The sequence below is a fragment of the Nicotiana tabacum genome, chromosome 9, assembly GCF_000715075.1.
Source record: "Nicotiana tabacum cultivar K326 chromosome 9, ASM71507v2, whole genome shotgun sequence".
Taxonomy (NCBI): Eukaryota; Viridiplantae; Streptophyta; class Magnoliopsida; order Solanales; family Solanaceae; genus Nicotiana; species Nicotiana tabacum.
Window position 1 is genome coordinate 118,994,781 of NC_134088.1, and position 16,801 is coordinate 119,011,581.

A 16,801-nucleotide genomic window follows, 5' to 3' on the forward strand; every position below is an offset into this window, starting at 1 on the left:
GCATTGGCATAACTGGTAAAGTTGTTGTCATGTGACCAGAAGGTCACGGGTTCGAGCCGTAGAAACAGCCTCTTGCAAAAATGCAGGGTAAGGCTGCGTACGATAGACCCTTGTGATCCGGCCCTTCCCCAGACCCCGTACATAGCAAGAGCTTAGTGCGCTGGGCTGCCCTTTATTAAATATGGTTGAATTCCTCTTTATATTTCCTGAACCAAGGGTCTTCCGAAAACAGTCTTTCTACCTATTAAATATGGTTGAATATTTATTCATTTTTATATTACCCATTTTTAACCCGCTCATATCAGACCCGCGCATTTGCCACCCCTAGTTTGGAGTTTGGACCGTGTAGCACTAGCCAAGTGCTTCTTTCTTCTAGTTCTTGAAGTGCTGGGCAAGTCAATGTTCAAGGACAAATGAAGAGACAACAGTAAAGCATAAAACCATGTCATGTACTACAAAAGTTGGAAAGGAAATAGTGGGCTGTGTATGAAAAATAAACGAATGAATAAATAATTAAATGGAAGCGTTTCAAAAGATGGTTTCTCTTTACATACACAAAATACAGAAAGGGGATAAATACTGAAATCATCAATAGCATTAATTTCACATACAACAACTTCCAATGATCATTCTAAGAACACAATGGGGATATTCTAGACTATAACATCAGATTTGAACATATATGACACATATACACAACCTTCCTATTACATTTGATAGGATTTAATATTGAAACAATTTTCTACAATTTACAAAGCTGTGTATAGATATGTATATATAGTAGTATTTGCTTTATATTCAGTGCAGCTGTACCCTATCCACTTCAGAGGCTGAATTTGCAGCAGCAAGAAGAGCTGCTCCAATCCCTGATCCATCTTCCATGACCCTAAGAATGACGTTCGAGGAAATTTCTTCCCCTAAAATTTCCTTCATCGCTTCATTCAGGTATTCTCTGAATAAGGTGTAACTTGTGTATAAACCACCCTCGATAGCCACAACCGTTCTTCTCATCCGACTTGGTCTATCGCTCCTGAATTTTCCACCAGCTATGCCTCCACTTCCATCTCGACCTATCTTCTTCAATATTCCCACGATACCAGCAGCTGCTAATCTAGCAGCCCTTCGAGTAATTACATCACATACCTTCACTACAAGCTTCCGAACTTTCACTGGGACATCAGGTAACTGAAAGTCGAAGATCCCAAGAAGCAGACAGTAAGAAACCAAGCAACATACCAAGAATTAAATGAGAAGTGGACAGGTGTAATATGCCACAATTGGCTAAGTTGCAATACCAAGTGTAAGGATAAGAAGATAAGAGGGTCTACCTCTAGAACTTCTCCCAGAATCCTGGCTACTTCACTTAAGTCAGGTGAATCATCCTCGTGCATAGCAGCCATCAACGGTGTCCTGCCATTATTCCCAGTAAAACTAATAAATATCATATTGCAGAGAAGTGTGATGATGCAGCGAGATCCCATATATATCAATACAAATTAGTCTCGGATAAACGAAAGGCTTCACATGGCGCAAAATCTGACAAGCAGAAAACATGGTATGTACCTCAAGGCGAAAGGAACTGCTAATTTTGATGATGCAGGTCCAAAATCATCTGATTCCTGTGACATTCTAAGGAGTACTCTCCTGACAATGTCTCCCAAATACAGTCCTGATATCATTTTCTCAAAACCCTGCAGCAAAATCCTTGATATGATGCTTGCTGCTGAGTAAGATAATAATCACCGAGTGTCCAATGGATAAAAACTTTACCTGATCATTTGGGTTTGGGCTAGCAACATCCAAGTCAATATCATATGAGGTTCTAGGTAAATGAGATGACCAAAAGTTTCCCCATTCCATATTGACTACCTATGTTTGCAGAAAGTAAGAAGACAAGCAAGCAAAACCTTTATATAAAGTATAAACTACTGAGACTACAAAAATATGAAAAAGCATATATACCATGCCTCCTGATGTTGTTAAAAGACCTTGGCACTTAACAAAAATATGAAAAAGCATATATACCATGCCTCCTGATGTTGTTAAAAGACCTTGGCACTTAATAATTGCATCTGCCCGCTCCAAATAGCATGCGTTAGTGCCGGTCCCAATTACAACCGCGGCAACTGTGTCTTCATCATTATAATGTCCAAGAGCTAGAGTTCCCACAGTGTCATTTATCTGAGGAATAATGCGGCATTAATAAAATCTAACAGCCATTGCACTCAAGAGCTAAAACTAATCAATCCTCAATCAAAATTTGAAGGAGAAAACTATATCATACAAGGGAGAGGAGAAAAACATCTGAAACTTCTATAGAAGGGAAGACATTTTAAACTGGTGACGATAAATGATTTTCCAGATTGTAGAGAAGGTTATCATTCTGACACTGGAATTCAGGACCAACGACATTGTCTCCTAATACTACATAAAGTTAATGATAACGTCAAATGCCCCAGAGAACTGAATCATCCTCAGTAAACCACCTGTGTCCGGCATCTTCTAAACTGGATAATCCAGCATCAACCTGGACTGAAATCTTAAAGAAGGTGAGGTAGCTCATAGTAGAAAATTACATTCGTTATAATAATATAGTACTTAATACACTGACAAAGATAAAGTTTTAGACGTCTAATTGTGCAGCTTCATCATTGAAACAAGCTCCCTTTTTCTTTATCAGTATCATTGAAACAAGTTCTAATATTAACTATCCTATTATATGGCACGATACATGAATAGAAGGTAAAAGCCTCATATCATAGTATCATACAGCTTTAAATTACATCTGAAGGTGAAAACAAGGGGACGGCATGGTCTACGGGAAGCTAATAAGTACCCAAGAGTAAATCTCACAAACATGAGCAAGAAACATGTCCATTTAACAGAAGTTTTAAAGAAGCAAGAAACTGGCAAAGGAAAATGCTCACCAATGCTGCCACCCGCACATCTTGACCTTTTCTAGCAATTGCTTGTTGTAGACATTCAGAAACATCTCTTCCAATCTAAAAATAATGAGAAAAATAAAACCAGAAACAAGGATCTATCAGAAATGGACAACCACATATTAATGATCTTAAAAGAATAAAGGGCATGCATTGGTTAATAAATCCACAGTACATATTCACATCAATAATAGCTACATCTGACATGTAGTCACTTAATATAAAGGCAATCTTGACTGGGTCAGCTACGAAAACACTTTTCTAGCTCTAAGCTTTGCATGGTCGTAAAATTTAGTTCGAGACTACGAGTAATACATGTAGCACAAAAACAAAAAGAGACCCGGAAGCACTGAAAAGGAAAGTAGGTTACACCCCGCATGATAATTACAATCTTTTTTATGAAAGATAATGATGCATAATTACAACTTTTCATTATATAGAATCCAAAAGGCAAAGACTCCTGCTAACTAACCATGTCTTCAATCGAAAATCCCTTTGTCCATTTGATCAAAATGCCAGATGAGGCGGAAGTTTGCTTCACAGGAAATGAAAATGTAAAGCCAAGTTCTCTCCTCCTGGGTGAAGGCTGCTCCAAGCCATTACCTTCCTTTTCAATGAAGTCCTTTAATGATGACGCAACGAAATCAAGGAGATCCTGCACATAATAACAGGAAAAGGGATAAAAACTATGTTGATCTCTACCAAATCAAATGTAATTTTGTTATTTGCAAAAAGATAACAGAACATTAGAGGCTCAATCTCGGCCACCTCGCTTGTGCTAGTCATTAGATGTTGCGGAATGGGTTGTCGTTCTATATCTTGTCCAAGAATAGCAGACCTTTGGCCTCCTAAGTGGACTCTCAAGACTCTAAAATTCGTACCACCAAGGTGCAGAGCATAATATGTTCCCTTTTCCCTCCTAAAAAAACATAAGCCCAAGGTTAGTTATCAAACAACAAAAAGAATATGACCATTAGAGATAATTAACAAAGTATCCACCTGTCAGCAAACATTATAACTGCAGGCTATAGCAAGGAATGTATTTCACTAGCTCAAGTGGCGATTCAATCTGAAAAGCCTCAAATTTTTTGATGTACATTTGAATTTTTCTTGAAGAAAATTATATTCCAATTACCTTTTTAGGGCATGATGAGTAAATCTTTCCCTATTACTACGTCCTCATGTTTTAAAAAACATCCCTTTCGAGCATATGTCAACGCTCAAGGAGAAAATGGAAGATATTAAATATCCAATAAAAACAGAAGATTATTTAGTAATATTTCAGTGGCTAATTTTCATGATGAATACTAAGTGAAAATTCCTTAGTCAAGTGCACATGCAAATCAAAGGGGGTATATAAGGAAACAGAAACAAGCAGCAGAAGCAAAGTTAGATTGAATCAATTACTCCAGCTTTCAAGGTCGTTATCTAGTGACTATTATCATCGATCAAAATGAACCTGCTATCCAATATCATCTACCCAAAACACTCTTTGGAAAATCAGAAGAAGGCAAAATGATAAGTCTATACAGAGCACTAAATTAGAATCATCTTTATGGTGAACTCATCGATGCTTGTACAACAACAACAACAACAAACCCAGTGCAATCCCACATAGTGGGGTCTGGGGAGGGTAATGTGTACGTAGACCTTACCCCTACCTTATGAAGGGCTCATCGATGCTTGTGTTAGGGAATATTTAACATTGAATTACTCAATGAACAATCAGGCTAGTTACTTACCTTAGAGACAATATTATTAAATTCTGCATAACAGCAGCATACTTACCACTGGACTCATGCATCACATATACATCTCAAAAGCCACATTATGTCTTAGTTAACCAAAAGCATTTTAAACTAGCAACTGCATGTCTGAAACCCAGTCATGTCCTTTACAGACTATTCACAAACAAAGAAAGCATTCTCAATTTCTTTTTTCCTTTTTTAATCAAGAAGCATTCTCAAATTTTGACAAAGTAATAACCTGAAATTTTCTCCTAGTGTACAACCTTAGCCATCTAAATTTTAAAGAATACACTCATGAAAACCCCAAGGGAGACACAAGAAGAGAGAAATAGAAAAACAAATATAAACAGTCAAAATCACTGTGCCCAGTCTCATGCAATGAAAGAGTATCAGTGTGGTAAATTCTGGAAAACTTTAGCCATAGTTAATAAACCAGCATGAACAAAAAAATAGAGTACATTAATTGTCAGAAGGAAAATAACAAATCAACTGTTATTGCTCCCAAATTGTATCGTGATCAAACTAGTTGAACAAAGAGAGCATTGCATTGTTCCTCGTACTTCACGACTCTAACCACATAATACATCCAAAATAGCAAAACCATGCACACCCCTAGCCAACCATAAAAGACAAAAGATCTCTCACATACCACGTAACACAATCTTTTACACACGGCCTCCTTGCAGATGCACACACTTGTAAAAACCCCTGCCCCCACAAAAAAATAAGCCTCTCAACGTTTTGTCTATATTACCACTAGCAATACACAGCGAGCAAGCATGGCTAATGAATGAATTTAAGAACAAATTAATCATAAGGAAACAGATAAGAGAAGCACTCATATGTATACGCAAATGTCCATATGAATTTTAAAAAACGTAACAGCTAAGCAATCAGCACAAATCAAATTGTTTCCGCCAAAGGGATGGTTGACTGATCTCACACAAGAGAAAAACATGACATGGATATACTAAAGTTGCCCGTACTTGAAGTTGCCGAGTGAATTAGTGAATGTGTTATACCCCCTCCGTCCCATTTCATGTAACATGCTTTCCTTTTTAGTCTAACATCTTTTTATATTTAGAAACAATTTAACACATTTCTATCTTTAGAAACAATTTAAAATTTTCATTTTAGCCTTGATGAGATGATTTATAGCTATCACAAATGTCTATGCTGCGCTTTAGATATAAGTGACAAAAGTGGTTCTTTCTTTCTTAAATCCAGTAACCAGTCAAACATAAAATGGACGGAGGGAGTATACCAAACCAAAAACAATAACGAAAAGCAATCAGTATGAAAACCAAAGTTGAAACTTTATGGTAAATATGTATACCCATTTGGGAGCTTATCAACATAAGTAAGCAACATCTTGAGTTTACTCCCGCCTTCAGAGGCAAGTCCAGCGTGCATTTCAACAGCCATAGCATCCACTACTTGCTTTAGCCTACCCACGGGTGTACCACACGACTCTTCCAGTTCTTCTAGAACCTTCACCATCTTCTTCCACTTCCTCCTCCTTTTTACCCTCTTACCCACCATAGCTGCCGCCACAATACACGCCGCCACCGCAAACCCCGCCGATATCCCCACCGCTAACCTCCCCATACGACACCGTTTATTTTTCTTTTTATTTGTGCTTTTTCTTCTGTCTTTCTCCCGTTTCGAGAATAAATCAGTCAAACCATTTTTATGTATAAATACGACACCGTTTCAAATCAAATACCCCGTTTTAATTTAAAACTCCCTCCTTTTAATCAAAAAACACAACACCTTTGCTGATAAAAATCACTTAAACGGCGTCGTCTGACGGAATAGAGCCGTTTCCTTTTCCCGGTGACACACACAATACACAGTTACACACAGCTCAGTGTTTCCAAAACTAAAACAACGGCGTACTTTCCGGTAATCAACGCCGTGATTGATGTCGTTATCCAATAGTGAAAACTAAAACTTACTGTCACCGCCTATTCTGTCGTCCGTCCGGCCACCGTCTACGGCTGAGAATGTCGTTATTCTATAGATGTGGCCAGAAGCACGGAGATTTTGCTTGAAAGTGAAACTGTTAAACAGTTCATCCGTTGGAATATTCTCCGGCGATGTTTTCGGCAATATCCGGCAACAACAACGTTAACGGATTTTTCCCGGCGACGTTGACGGATGTTTTTCAGGCGACGACCAGTTGTTTGAAGAAATACTAGAGAGAGAAAGAGTGAGGGTAGAGAGAGAAAGAAGGGCGGTGTTGCGCTTTTGTACTGTGTGTGTGTGTGTAGGGGGTGTATGTGAAAGCGAACTTCCGATATTTATAGGTGATTTACAAAGACTGTTTTACCCTCGGTAAAGTTAGGAAATGACAGATTTGTAGCGCTTCTTTTTTTACTATTATCGTGAAATGGGGAAAAGAATTTACTATATTTTGGTGTTTTGTGTAAAGTTAAGGCACCAGGTTGATATTTATTTACGTTTTTGCCATTGGAATTGGAATTTTTGGATTACCTTAATTATTTGAAAAGTTTTGGTTGATTAAATTTGACTTAGTTTTGTGATAGGGACTTTTGTTTTTCTCTTTTTTCCTTAATAGTGGAAAGCTATGTGACTAGTCTTTTGACTTGTTTGATTTGAACTTTAATATGATTAAACTGTTGACTTGTGAATAACAAAGATTTTGTTGATATATGTGCTTTGAAATTTACATAATTATTACATTATGTTTTTTTATTTTGTTCTTTTAGAAAAGTTTTAAAGATTTACTACTTTTGACTCTATATTTTCCTTGATAGTTGAAAGGAATATGACTAGGTGGGCGTTTGGACATAAGAATTGTAAAATTCTAAAATAGGAAAAAAAAAATTCAGGTGAAAATGGTATTTGAAATTTAGAGTTGTGTTTGGACATGAATATAATTTTGGGTTGTTTTTGAAGTTTTGTGAGTGATTTGAGTGAAAATTTTGAAAAACAACTTTTTGGAGTTTTTTAAATTTTTGAAAATTTCCAAAATGCATATTCAAGTGAAAATTAAAAATTTTATGAACAAACGCTGATTTCGGAAAAAAGTAAAAAAAAAAAATTTGAAAAAAAAAAAATTTCTTATCTCCAAACGGGCTCTAGGTCTTTCCTCTTTTTTGAATTTGAGTTTGAATATGATTAAAGAGAGCATTTTGAATAATGAATAAATAGTTTAAATGTTCTTATTAGTATACCAACTGAATAAATTGGGCATGTGAATCGTTTTCATACATTGACGTAAATTTTGACAATATAAAATCTACGTTTCAAGATCTATGTATATATCTTTTTGCTACATATGAATGAAAATCATTAGTATCTTGTCATTCATTTAAACTAGTTACTAGTTATATTAGTTAAATGGATTACTATAGTCATGCATACACAATTATATTTGAACTTCTAATAATTACGATACTGCTTAAAATTAATACTTTTGACTCTAATAAAGATGAGTTTTTTTTTGTAATAAGTTGATGTGAATTTATAAAATTATAAAGAGTGTGATATAATGACTTATGCTTATTCTTCTTATTCTTTTTTAACTTATATTGAGCCCAGTACTTGAGGATTTTGTTAATTCACACCAAACGTATGATTCTTATGTCGATACGATAAGAGATCCAGAAAATTAATATGGAGTGGAGGGAATAAATATTTAGACCATCACCTTCAAGCGTATATCTACGTAAATACTTTATAAATTTAAGAAATTCATATCTATAATCCTATTTTACCATCATATGGAATTGATCTTTATAACTATATTAATTGCGGGTATTATCTTGTTGAACTTTTCTCATTTTATACCCCACATTTGAATTTTTCACTTAAGATGTCTATTCATTTAATATCTCCATATTAGATTTTCTATTATAAGTAATCTATCAAATCCAAATAAATATGGTAGACCAAATTAAACCTAATCTAAATTAATGCCGTCGGCTAATAATTCCATATACAAATCTATGTACAAGATTTGTTACATTCAATGAAATCTCTCACTCAAATCCATGTAAAGGATTTGTAACTTTATGATATTTTATATGGAGTAGGTTGCATTTATAACAAAATGTTCTATTTTCATCCAATCATAAAAAGTGAATCAAAAGGAGGGCAATTGAGTAAATTCACGAAATAAATTTTTTGGTCCCTCCCATCCCCACAAGTTTTTATGTAGAGAACCAACAAAGTGATTCCACTTTGATGAAACTCATATCAAATGAAAAATGAGGGACTAAAGTGTCACTAATTAAAAACGTCTTGGACAAAATAGACATTTGGAACTTACTTATTGGGGGTGGGTAGGTAAAAGACAGCAAATTTCAGAAGGAAAAATAAAAAGGAAATATGTGGAAAAACGGCGACGTTGGAAGGTGCGGTTACGCTGCGGACCGTACCATAATGACAGCTGTGTTCCGCTAATTCCAGCTAAGCATTAAAAAGTGGGGAAAAAAAATGTTTCATTACATTTCACTAGACAGTACAAAAGACAATAGAATGCACCCCCATAGCTGTACTATTCTCTCTCTCTCTCTTTCTTATGTCCTCCACACACCCACACACCCTACTACCCCTTTGAACCACCCACCCCTAGACCCCCCATCTCCCACCAAACACACACACACCATATTCCAATAAAATTACCAAAAAAATGAAATAGAAAGAAAATGTGAAGTATTGAGCCGAGATTCTATCGGAAATAATTTTTCTACCTCCACAAGGTAACAGTAAAGTATGCGTATATATTATCCTCTGTGGACTCTATATTGTAGGAATATGTGGAACGTGTTATTATTATTATTATTGTTATTGGGTTTTCATCGTTGTATATTAATAATAATAATAATAATAACTATTGTTAGTGCGCCACAAAAAAAATGTAGCATAATGGATAAGATTCCTCAAAGGGCAAAAGGTCTCTGTTTCGAGCATTGGGAATGAAAAAAGTCATGAAAGTCAAATAAGGTAGTTGTTCAGTAAGTTCTAACCCCAAGAGAGAAAGGATAAATTGCTCGCGCGCTTCGTCAAGTTAGAGAGAGGATCTTGGGCTGAATAGATTATCGACTCTGAAGGCATACAAATGTGACTTTAGTTCTGATGGTTTGCTTTGCTACTGGGTGCAACAGTCTTTTTTGATACTTTGAATTGAGTGGTCCATACGCCCCTCCCCTCGCCAAGCTTGAAGGAGAGACCCCAAAGTAGGTATCAGAGACCATACGCCCCTCCTTGCCAAGCTTGAAGGAGAGACCCCAAAGTAGGTATCAGACACCGGGGTAAAAAAAAAAAAAAAAAAGCTACCTATGGTGCTAATACATCTTACTTCCAACATAGTTGAAATATGCATAAAAGTGCTTTATTTTACTTGCTTGATCAAATTATTATTTGTAAACCAAGTGGGAATTTATTTCCCTCCTAATGATCTACTATACAATTATGACTTTAGATCTTAGTTTGCCAATTGAATGGTAGCTCATTTATAGAGAGCTTCTGCCTTGTATAAATGTAGATACAATTCTCTGCTCACTAGGTCCTTCTCTTTATCATTCTCTTATATTGGGCATTAAAAAGGGAATTTAAAATAGTTTGATTATCCTTTTGTTACTTTTTGATAAATAGGATTAATAATTGTCATGCCAATAATTTATTTCCATGTTCAACTTAAAAACAAATTAAACTTGTATTACCAAATTTCCTTATTCTGATTACTTTCTCTCAATTTCACCAATATAATATTCATCCCATACAAAATTCCCCTATAAAAAGACTAAATTAACTTCCAATAATGTTCATACTTACCCTATTATGATAGTTTTATATACTACTAATATAAGATATTATTTATATCCAAATAGGAAAAAGAAAGATAGTAAAAGAAAGTGACTTAGATAGAGGTATAATTGCGTTAAATGGAAGAGAATAATCGTGGTTAAGTATTAACCATTAGATTTGGAACAACTACAAGACAAAGTACCTGAGAAAGTATGTTTAATTATGATGGGGTAACTTAGTCATACTTTAAATTATTTAGTGTCGTTAAGCCAAGCTACAAAAAGTATGGTAAAATCTCCAATAATTAAATAGTAGTAGGCTTTCTTAATACATATTTAATTGTATTCTAGTAAATATAGTAACTAATATGCTATTACATTTTAGAAATTGTTGATTACGTAAAATAATATTTACATTATAATACATATAAGCCAAATCCAAAAGTGATACTTATTATTACTTTATACGACATGCATGTAATTTTAGTTACACCGTGTTTAATTTTAACGTTGGATTAATTCGGTTCAACCATTTATCTCCTTTTAAAAAATAATCATTAAACTGACATTCAAAAAAAAAGGGAGGGGGGGGGGGGGGGAGGGGGGGTGGGAAAGAGACAATAATTAATCAACTTTGTTTTACATGTTGAATCTGTGTGTTAATTACTTGGCCATTTATACAGCTTGGCAATTTCGAATATTCGTATCCTCATTAATTTTTATTTTATTTTGTGATATATACTATAGTTTTTATTTTTTAAAAGGGAAGTGGGGTGGTCCCTTTCATAGCTACACAATCCGTCTTGGCTCTCATGCGCCAAATATTATAGCAATATATGTTTTGACTTTGATTTGACCAATGAAAACTTCCATCTTTATTGTCCTTATTAGTCATTCTTATTTTTATAAGTACACTCCTAAGTAAAATAAACTTATATAATTGATATATCTTTTTTACATGTTCATTTTGCCCTATCATGGGGTCTTAACATGCCTAAGGGAGTTAGGAGTCGTAATTATTTTCAAGTTATTAAAATAAAGTAGTAGTCTGGTACACGAAATATTCCGCGTTCATGCAAGATCCGAAGAAAGGTCATACTCAGAGGCGGATCCAGGATTTGAAGATTGGGAGTGCACTTTTGCTTTCAACCAAAATCTACTATGTATACAGGGTGTCACTACTAATATATTAGTATTTTCTAAAATCGTATACATATATTCATGAACAATTTGCCGAATTTTCCGGGTGTCGGTGACCCCTCACTTGATAACATAGGTCCGCTTCTGGGCGTACCTCAAGAGATGTCATGTAGGCAGCCTACTCCGATACAAGTACTAGTGGCTAATTTCATGGCTCAAACCCGCGACATATATGTCATGGCTCAAATCCGTGACATATAGATTATACGAAGACAACTTTACTATTCCTCCAAGGCTCCCATCAATATTCTCAGGAAAAAAAAAGATTTGATTATTCTCACCTAATAATATATTAATTTATGATCTATGAGTAAGAAATAGAAGCATCTAGCAGCGAAGAAAAGAGCGTTTTCTTATGACGATGAACCAAAATTACACCCAAGTATAATGACAATAAAAAATTGATTTTGTTATATATATTTGAAATGTTGGCATGTTATTGTAGTTACTTCCTAAAAAGTATAAATAAAATAAAAGAAAAAGCATGAGTAATTGAATATCACTATCAAAACCCGCCTTTATAATCAAGGCTCAATTAAGCATGCTAAAGTAGCAAGCATTTCCTATAGTGATCAAGTGGTGGCTTGACCTTACCAATTATTTCTAAAAAAAAAAAAAATGTTCTGATATCCGCTATCAATATTGGAGCACGAATAAATTTGTACAAAATAGTTCTATATATGCGGCAAAGTAAAAAAGATAGTTCGATACACAAAGTATTTCGCGATTAAGTAGAATTCAGAAAAGACCGCATTACGAGAGATGCGATGTAAAGTATAAAGTATTTCCTAACAAAATTAATTTCATACCTTAAACTCGAACACGAAATCCCTTATCAAGGATAAAAGCACCACAATACTTATTGGTATTTCTTAAAAAGTTTATTGAGCAACAACACTTAAGAGATAATAACATATATTTTAATCAGTTGTCATAATCAAAACAAGTCATTATCGTAGGATTCTAATATCCACGTATAGCTTTAGAAAATTGAAAGCTTTTCTAAAGTTTTTGACAGGGATATAACGGGCGGTAATGCCATGGCCCACCTTTCCCTTAAAAGAATCTTTATATAACATCTAATTTATTTATTAAGTGTTTTTTTTTTTAATATTAAAACTTGACTCCAAACTCATTTGCGGGTTCTTTACCAAAAATCACATATTAATCGCATGTTCTCTTACTTAAAAATGCAAATTTATGATTCAACCCAAATTTAAAAGAATATTTCACGTATGCTTTAAATCTTGAAGTAACAGTAAAGTTATTTTCGTGTGACATATAAATCACGTATTCGAGCTGTAGAATCAGTCATTGATATTTGTATTAAGGTAAACTGCCTACATCACATTCACTTGGGGTGCGGTCCTTCCTCAAACCTTAGGTGAAGACGAGATGGTGTGTCCGAGACTCTCTTCTTCTTTTTTTTAATTTCACGTACACTTCAATAAAAAGGAGAAAATATAGCATAAAATATCATTTCTTCACTTTTATTTTCTTGACATTTATGGAATTTTCATTTTGTTCTTCTTTTAAATATAAATAGTGTGTTTGCCATTTTAACGGATTTGTGAAAATTCTTCAAACTTTTGTATACGTCAGATATACTCAGATCTATTTCCCAATAGAAAGAAAAGATTTGAGTGAAATGACTTGACAAGAAGATGCCACCGACCAATAAGGAGCTACTTGCGATCTGTCCCCCACTTTTATTTAACAAAATAAATTAAAAATTACTAAGATTTCTTATTATATAACACAACCATGTATTTGTATTATAATTTTAGTTTTATTACCAAACCAAGACACCTTGGTTTAAAGTAATTTTAGGACCCGTTTGTCCATAAAAAATATTATTAGTTTTTTCGTTTTTTTTTCAAAAATTTGTTTGTCCATAAAATTTTGTAAGTTTTTGAAATTTTTTCAAAAATGGGTTTTTCAAAAATCAAAAAGTGATTTTGACCACTTTTTCAAAAAATAAAATAAAATTTTCCTACTCACAAGACTGCAATATTTTTTCAAGTGAGATGCATGTCCGAATATAATTTCAAATTTCAAATATCATTTTTCAACTTAATTCCAAATACCATTTTTTTTCAAAAATTATAATTTTTATATCCAAACACCTACTTAGCCGCTCTATGAATTATTTCTATTGCTAATACATGAAATTTTTATTTAACATTTTATCTCACGTAAAATGACACAATATTTCACATAATAAAAGTTAGGTTATGTTCTTTCTTCACGACTTTGTTTGAACTAACACATACTGGCCTTCGGCCTTAATAAAAGTTAGGCTATGTTCGACCTTGTTCGAACTAACTCCTATTGGCCCTCGGCCATAACATAAATTTAGGTTATGTTCGACCTTGTTCGAACTAACTCCTATTGGCCCTCGGCCATAACATAAATTTAGGTTATGTTCGACCTTGTTCGAACTAACACATATTGGCCCTCGGCCATAATAAAAGTTAGGTTATGTTCGATCTTGTTCGAACTAACACCTATTGGCCCTCGGCCATAATAAAATTTAGGTTATGTTCGACCTTGTTCGAACTAATACCTACTGGTCCCCGGCCATAATTAAGGTTAGGTTACATTCGACCTTGTTCGAACGAACAAACACTAGCCCTCTGTCGTAATTAAACTCAGGCTATGTTTGACCTTGTTCGGAAAAACATCTAATAATCCTTGACCGCAATCTAACGAAAGAGCCAAGGCAGCCAAACAACATAAGCAAAAAACATACAAGTACAGAAAACAAACTACAGGAAAAGAAGCAGACGCATAGAACAACTTTGGCATTTCATACTTAAAAACACTTTTACAAAGGCTCACGGAGACGCCGCCAAAAAATACACAAAAGTTTACAAAAAGAGAAGAAGATAAACTACTGATCACCGCCATTGTGAGCTTCTGCGCCTTTGCCACCTTGACCATCAATATCCTCGCCACCGTGATCACCCCCACCTTCGCCTCATTCACCCTCACGATAAGAAGTGTCGTACCAAATGTCCTCTTCAAGCCAATCCATACCTTCATCATCGCCCTCATCACCCTCAGGCGTGGCAGGATCATACCCACAAGCAACTAGAGCTTCACGGGCTTTAACATGAACATCCTTGAGGGCGACCTTGGAAACAAATCCCGCCTTATGCAAATCTTGATATATGTCCAATTGATCTTTGGCGTGAATCCATTCCTCATACAATGCCCGAGGAACATTGGGAAACTCCGCAGTATGAGAAGAAGAGGGTTAGGCAAGCAGTTGAGCCTTCTCAGCTTCCAATGCGACCACCCGACCATGAAGGAGGGTGTTATCCTTCTCCAGTTCTCTGACCCTCCCCTCTAGTCAATTCTCCTTAGCTTTTGCCGTGGATTGGTCGTTCTCCCGCTCGGCCTGAAGGGCATTATTCGCTAGCTCAAGCATCTCCAATTTCCTCGAACGTCCAAGCGAAAAGACGCTGTCTTCTCAAGCTCGTTCTGCTTCTCTGCATCTTCACCACCGAGGCCTGCCAGCTGAAGCTGACATTCTTCCAACTGCCTGCGTAGTTCGACCACTTGCGCTTGAAGATCACTACACTCGGCCTCTACGCCCTTGCTGACTTCAAGCTCTTCTTCTTTGCTCCTCAACGTCCCCTCGAGGACACTGCATTTCTCAATGGATTTCACCAGCTTGTCATTTTTCTCCCTCCTCGAGTCGCTGATGAAATATACGGTACTTGCGTCGATACACAAGGTACTTGTTCTTCAGCTTTATGAAAATCTCCCTACGCCTCTTCTCCCTCCGAGCACTCTCGATCTCCAAGATCATCGTCTACGTTCAGAAAAAGAAAAGGAGTGAGTTAGAACCGAAGACGCCCTGAAAAATAAGGGCAAAAAGAACAAAAAAGTAAAACGCTGAACACTTACTCTAAGGGCAAGACCAGCGATGCTCCTAGATAGAGTATCGTCATCCATATCTTTAAAAGTCTTGACCTCTATCTCGGAACAAAGGGGGCCGAGTCTAGGCATCACGTTCTCCGTCTTTTTTAGCAAATCACGATATATGGGGATCACAATAGTCCTCGTAGATCCCTCCAACCTTACCTCAAGTTGGGTAAGCCCTTCCTCCATTATCTTTAGATTGCCAGCATCAATGTCTAAGCCCGTCCCATAGCCATCTTCAGCAACACCTTTGCCTCCCTCATCGGCCGGCAAGGAAGTATCATCAGCTCGACGCGAAATTGACAGCCTCTCTGGTCGCGAAGCGTCGAAGATTCCAGTAGCTGACCCTTCAGCCTCCGCCATCATAGAAGGAAGAGGCGTACCTACGTCGGCCTCCGCTAACCTCGGGATTTCAGACACTGGTTTGAACTCGTCTTCGATGACGATGGTCGTCGTCTCGTGCAGTGTAAAATCACCTTCCGTTACATTGACGGCCCGGTCGACCCCGTCACCTATATCCACAGACCTCCTCTTGCGAGACATCAAATCTTCCTTGCTAGATGCCGGCTCCTCATCGTCTTCGTATATAAGACGGTATAGTTAAGAGGTCAAAGAAGAAAGAGGTCGAGATGCACCAACATGAGGGACCAAGTCACGAGCAGTGGTAACAACGGTCGAAGGAGGAACCGAGGCACGAGCAGAAAAGGACACAGTCGATGAGGGGGCGGAAACTGAGGACTTTGCATTTTTCCTCTTTCGGAATGTAGGGCGGGAGCTTTCAACTTCTTCGTAGACCCTCGGTTGAAATCAAGCGACAAACAAAGGAAAAAGAAAGTCAGCCAAAACTAACCCAAAGAAGGAAGCAACTAGGAAGCCAACGATAAAAATGACTTACTGGTCAGGGGAGATGGGGCCAAATCTTTTGAAGAAGCCTGGCCACTCGCATATCCCCATGATACGAGGGAGAAGCCATCCCACCCAGTCAGAAATATCGCCAACCAAGGGAGGAGGCGAAGGTGTAGTTGCACAAAAAGGATAGTAGGTTATAACCACAACCAAGCATGACAGGAAATTAGATACTTACAAATGAGGAAGTCGTGTACTTACGAGTATAATTCCAAGTCTCAGGAAAACCCTCAGCATTGGCCACCACGTCCTTAGTTCGAACAAAGAAGAAGTTGAGCCAGAATTGGCAATTAGCCTT

At 36.4% G+C, this 16,801-nt stretch overlaps 1 protein-coding gene across 2 annotated transcripts; it reads right to left on the reverse strand.

Annotated features, from left to right (window-relative positions):
* Window positions 1–485: 485 nt before the first annotated feature.
* On the reverse strand, window positions 486–6,963 carry LOC107788280 (hexokinase-3-like). Of its 2 annotated transcripts, none has more exons than XM_075220898.1 (9): window positions 6,027–6,963; window positions 3,711–3,861; window positions 3,415–3,597; window positions 2,928–3,002; window positions 1,963–2,181; window positions 1,771–1,869; window positions 1,564–1,691; window positions 1,329–1,410; window positions 486–1,185 (listed from the first exon to the last, which is right to left on the reverse strand). In XM_075220898.1, the coding sequence occupies exons 1-9, from the start codon at window positions 6,296–6,298 to the stop codon at window positions 799–801; spliced, it is 1,596 nt and encodes a 531-aa protein (XP_075076999.1). In that variant the 5' UTR covers window positions 6,299–6,963; the 3' UTR covers window positions 486–798.
* Window positions 6,964–16,801: the final 9,838 nt, after the last annotated feature.

Bases quoted from the DNA above. Each gene is read 5' to 3' on its own strand.
- LOC107788280 (XM_075220898.1), bottom strand. From the start codon at position 6,298: ATGGGGAGGTTAGCGGTGGGGATATCGGCGGGGTTTGCGGTGGCGGCG. The intron at 1,870-1,962 runs GTATATATGCTT...CTGCAAACATAG, and splicing joins TAACAACATCAGGAGGCATG to GTAGTCAATATGGAATGGGG. The intron at 1,692-1,770 runs GTAAAGTTTTTA...ATTTTGCTGCAG, and splicing joins GCCCAAACCCAAATGATCAG to GGTTTTGAGAAAATGATATC.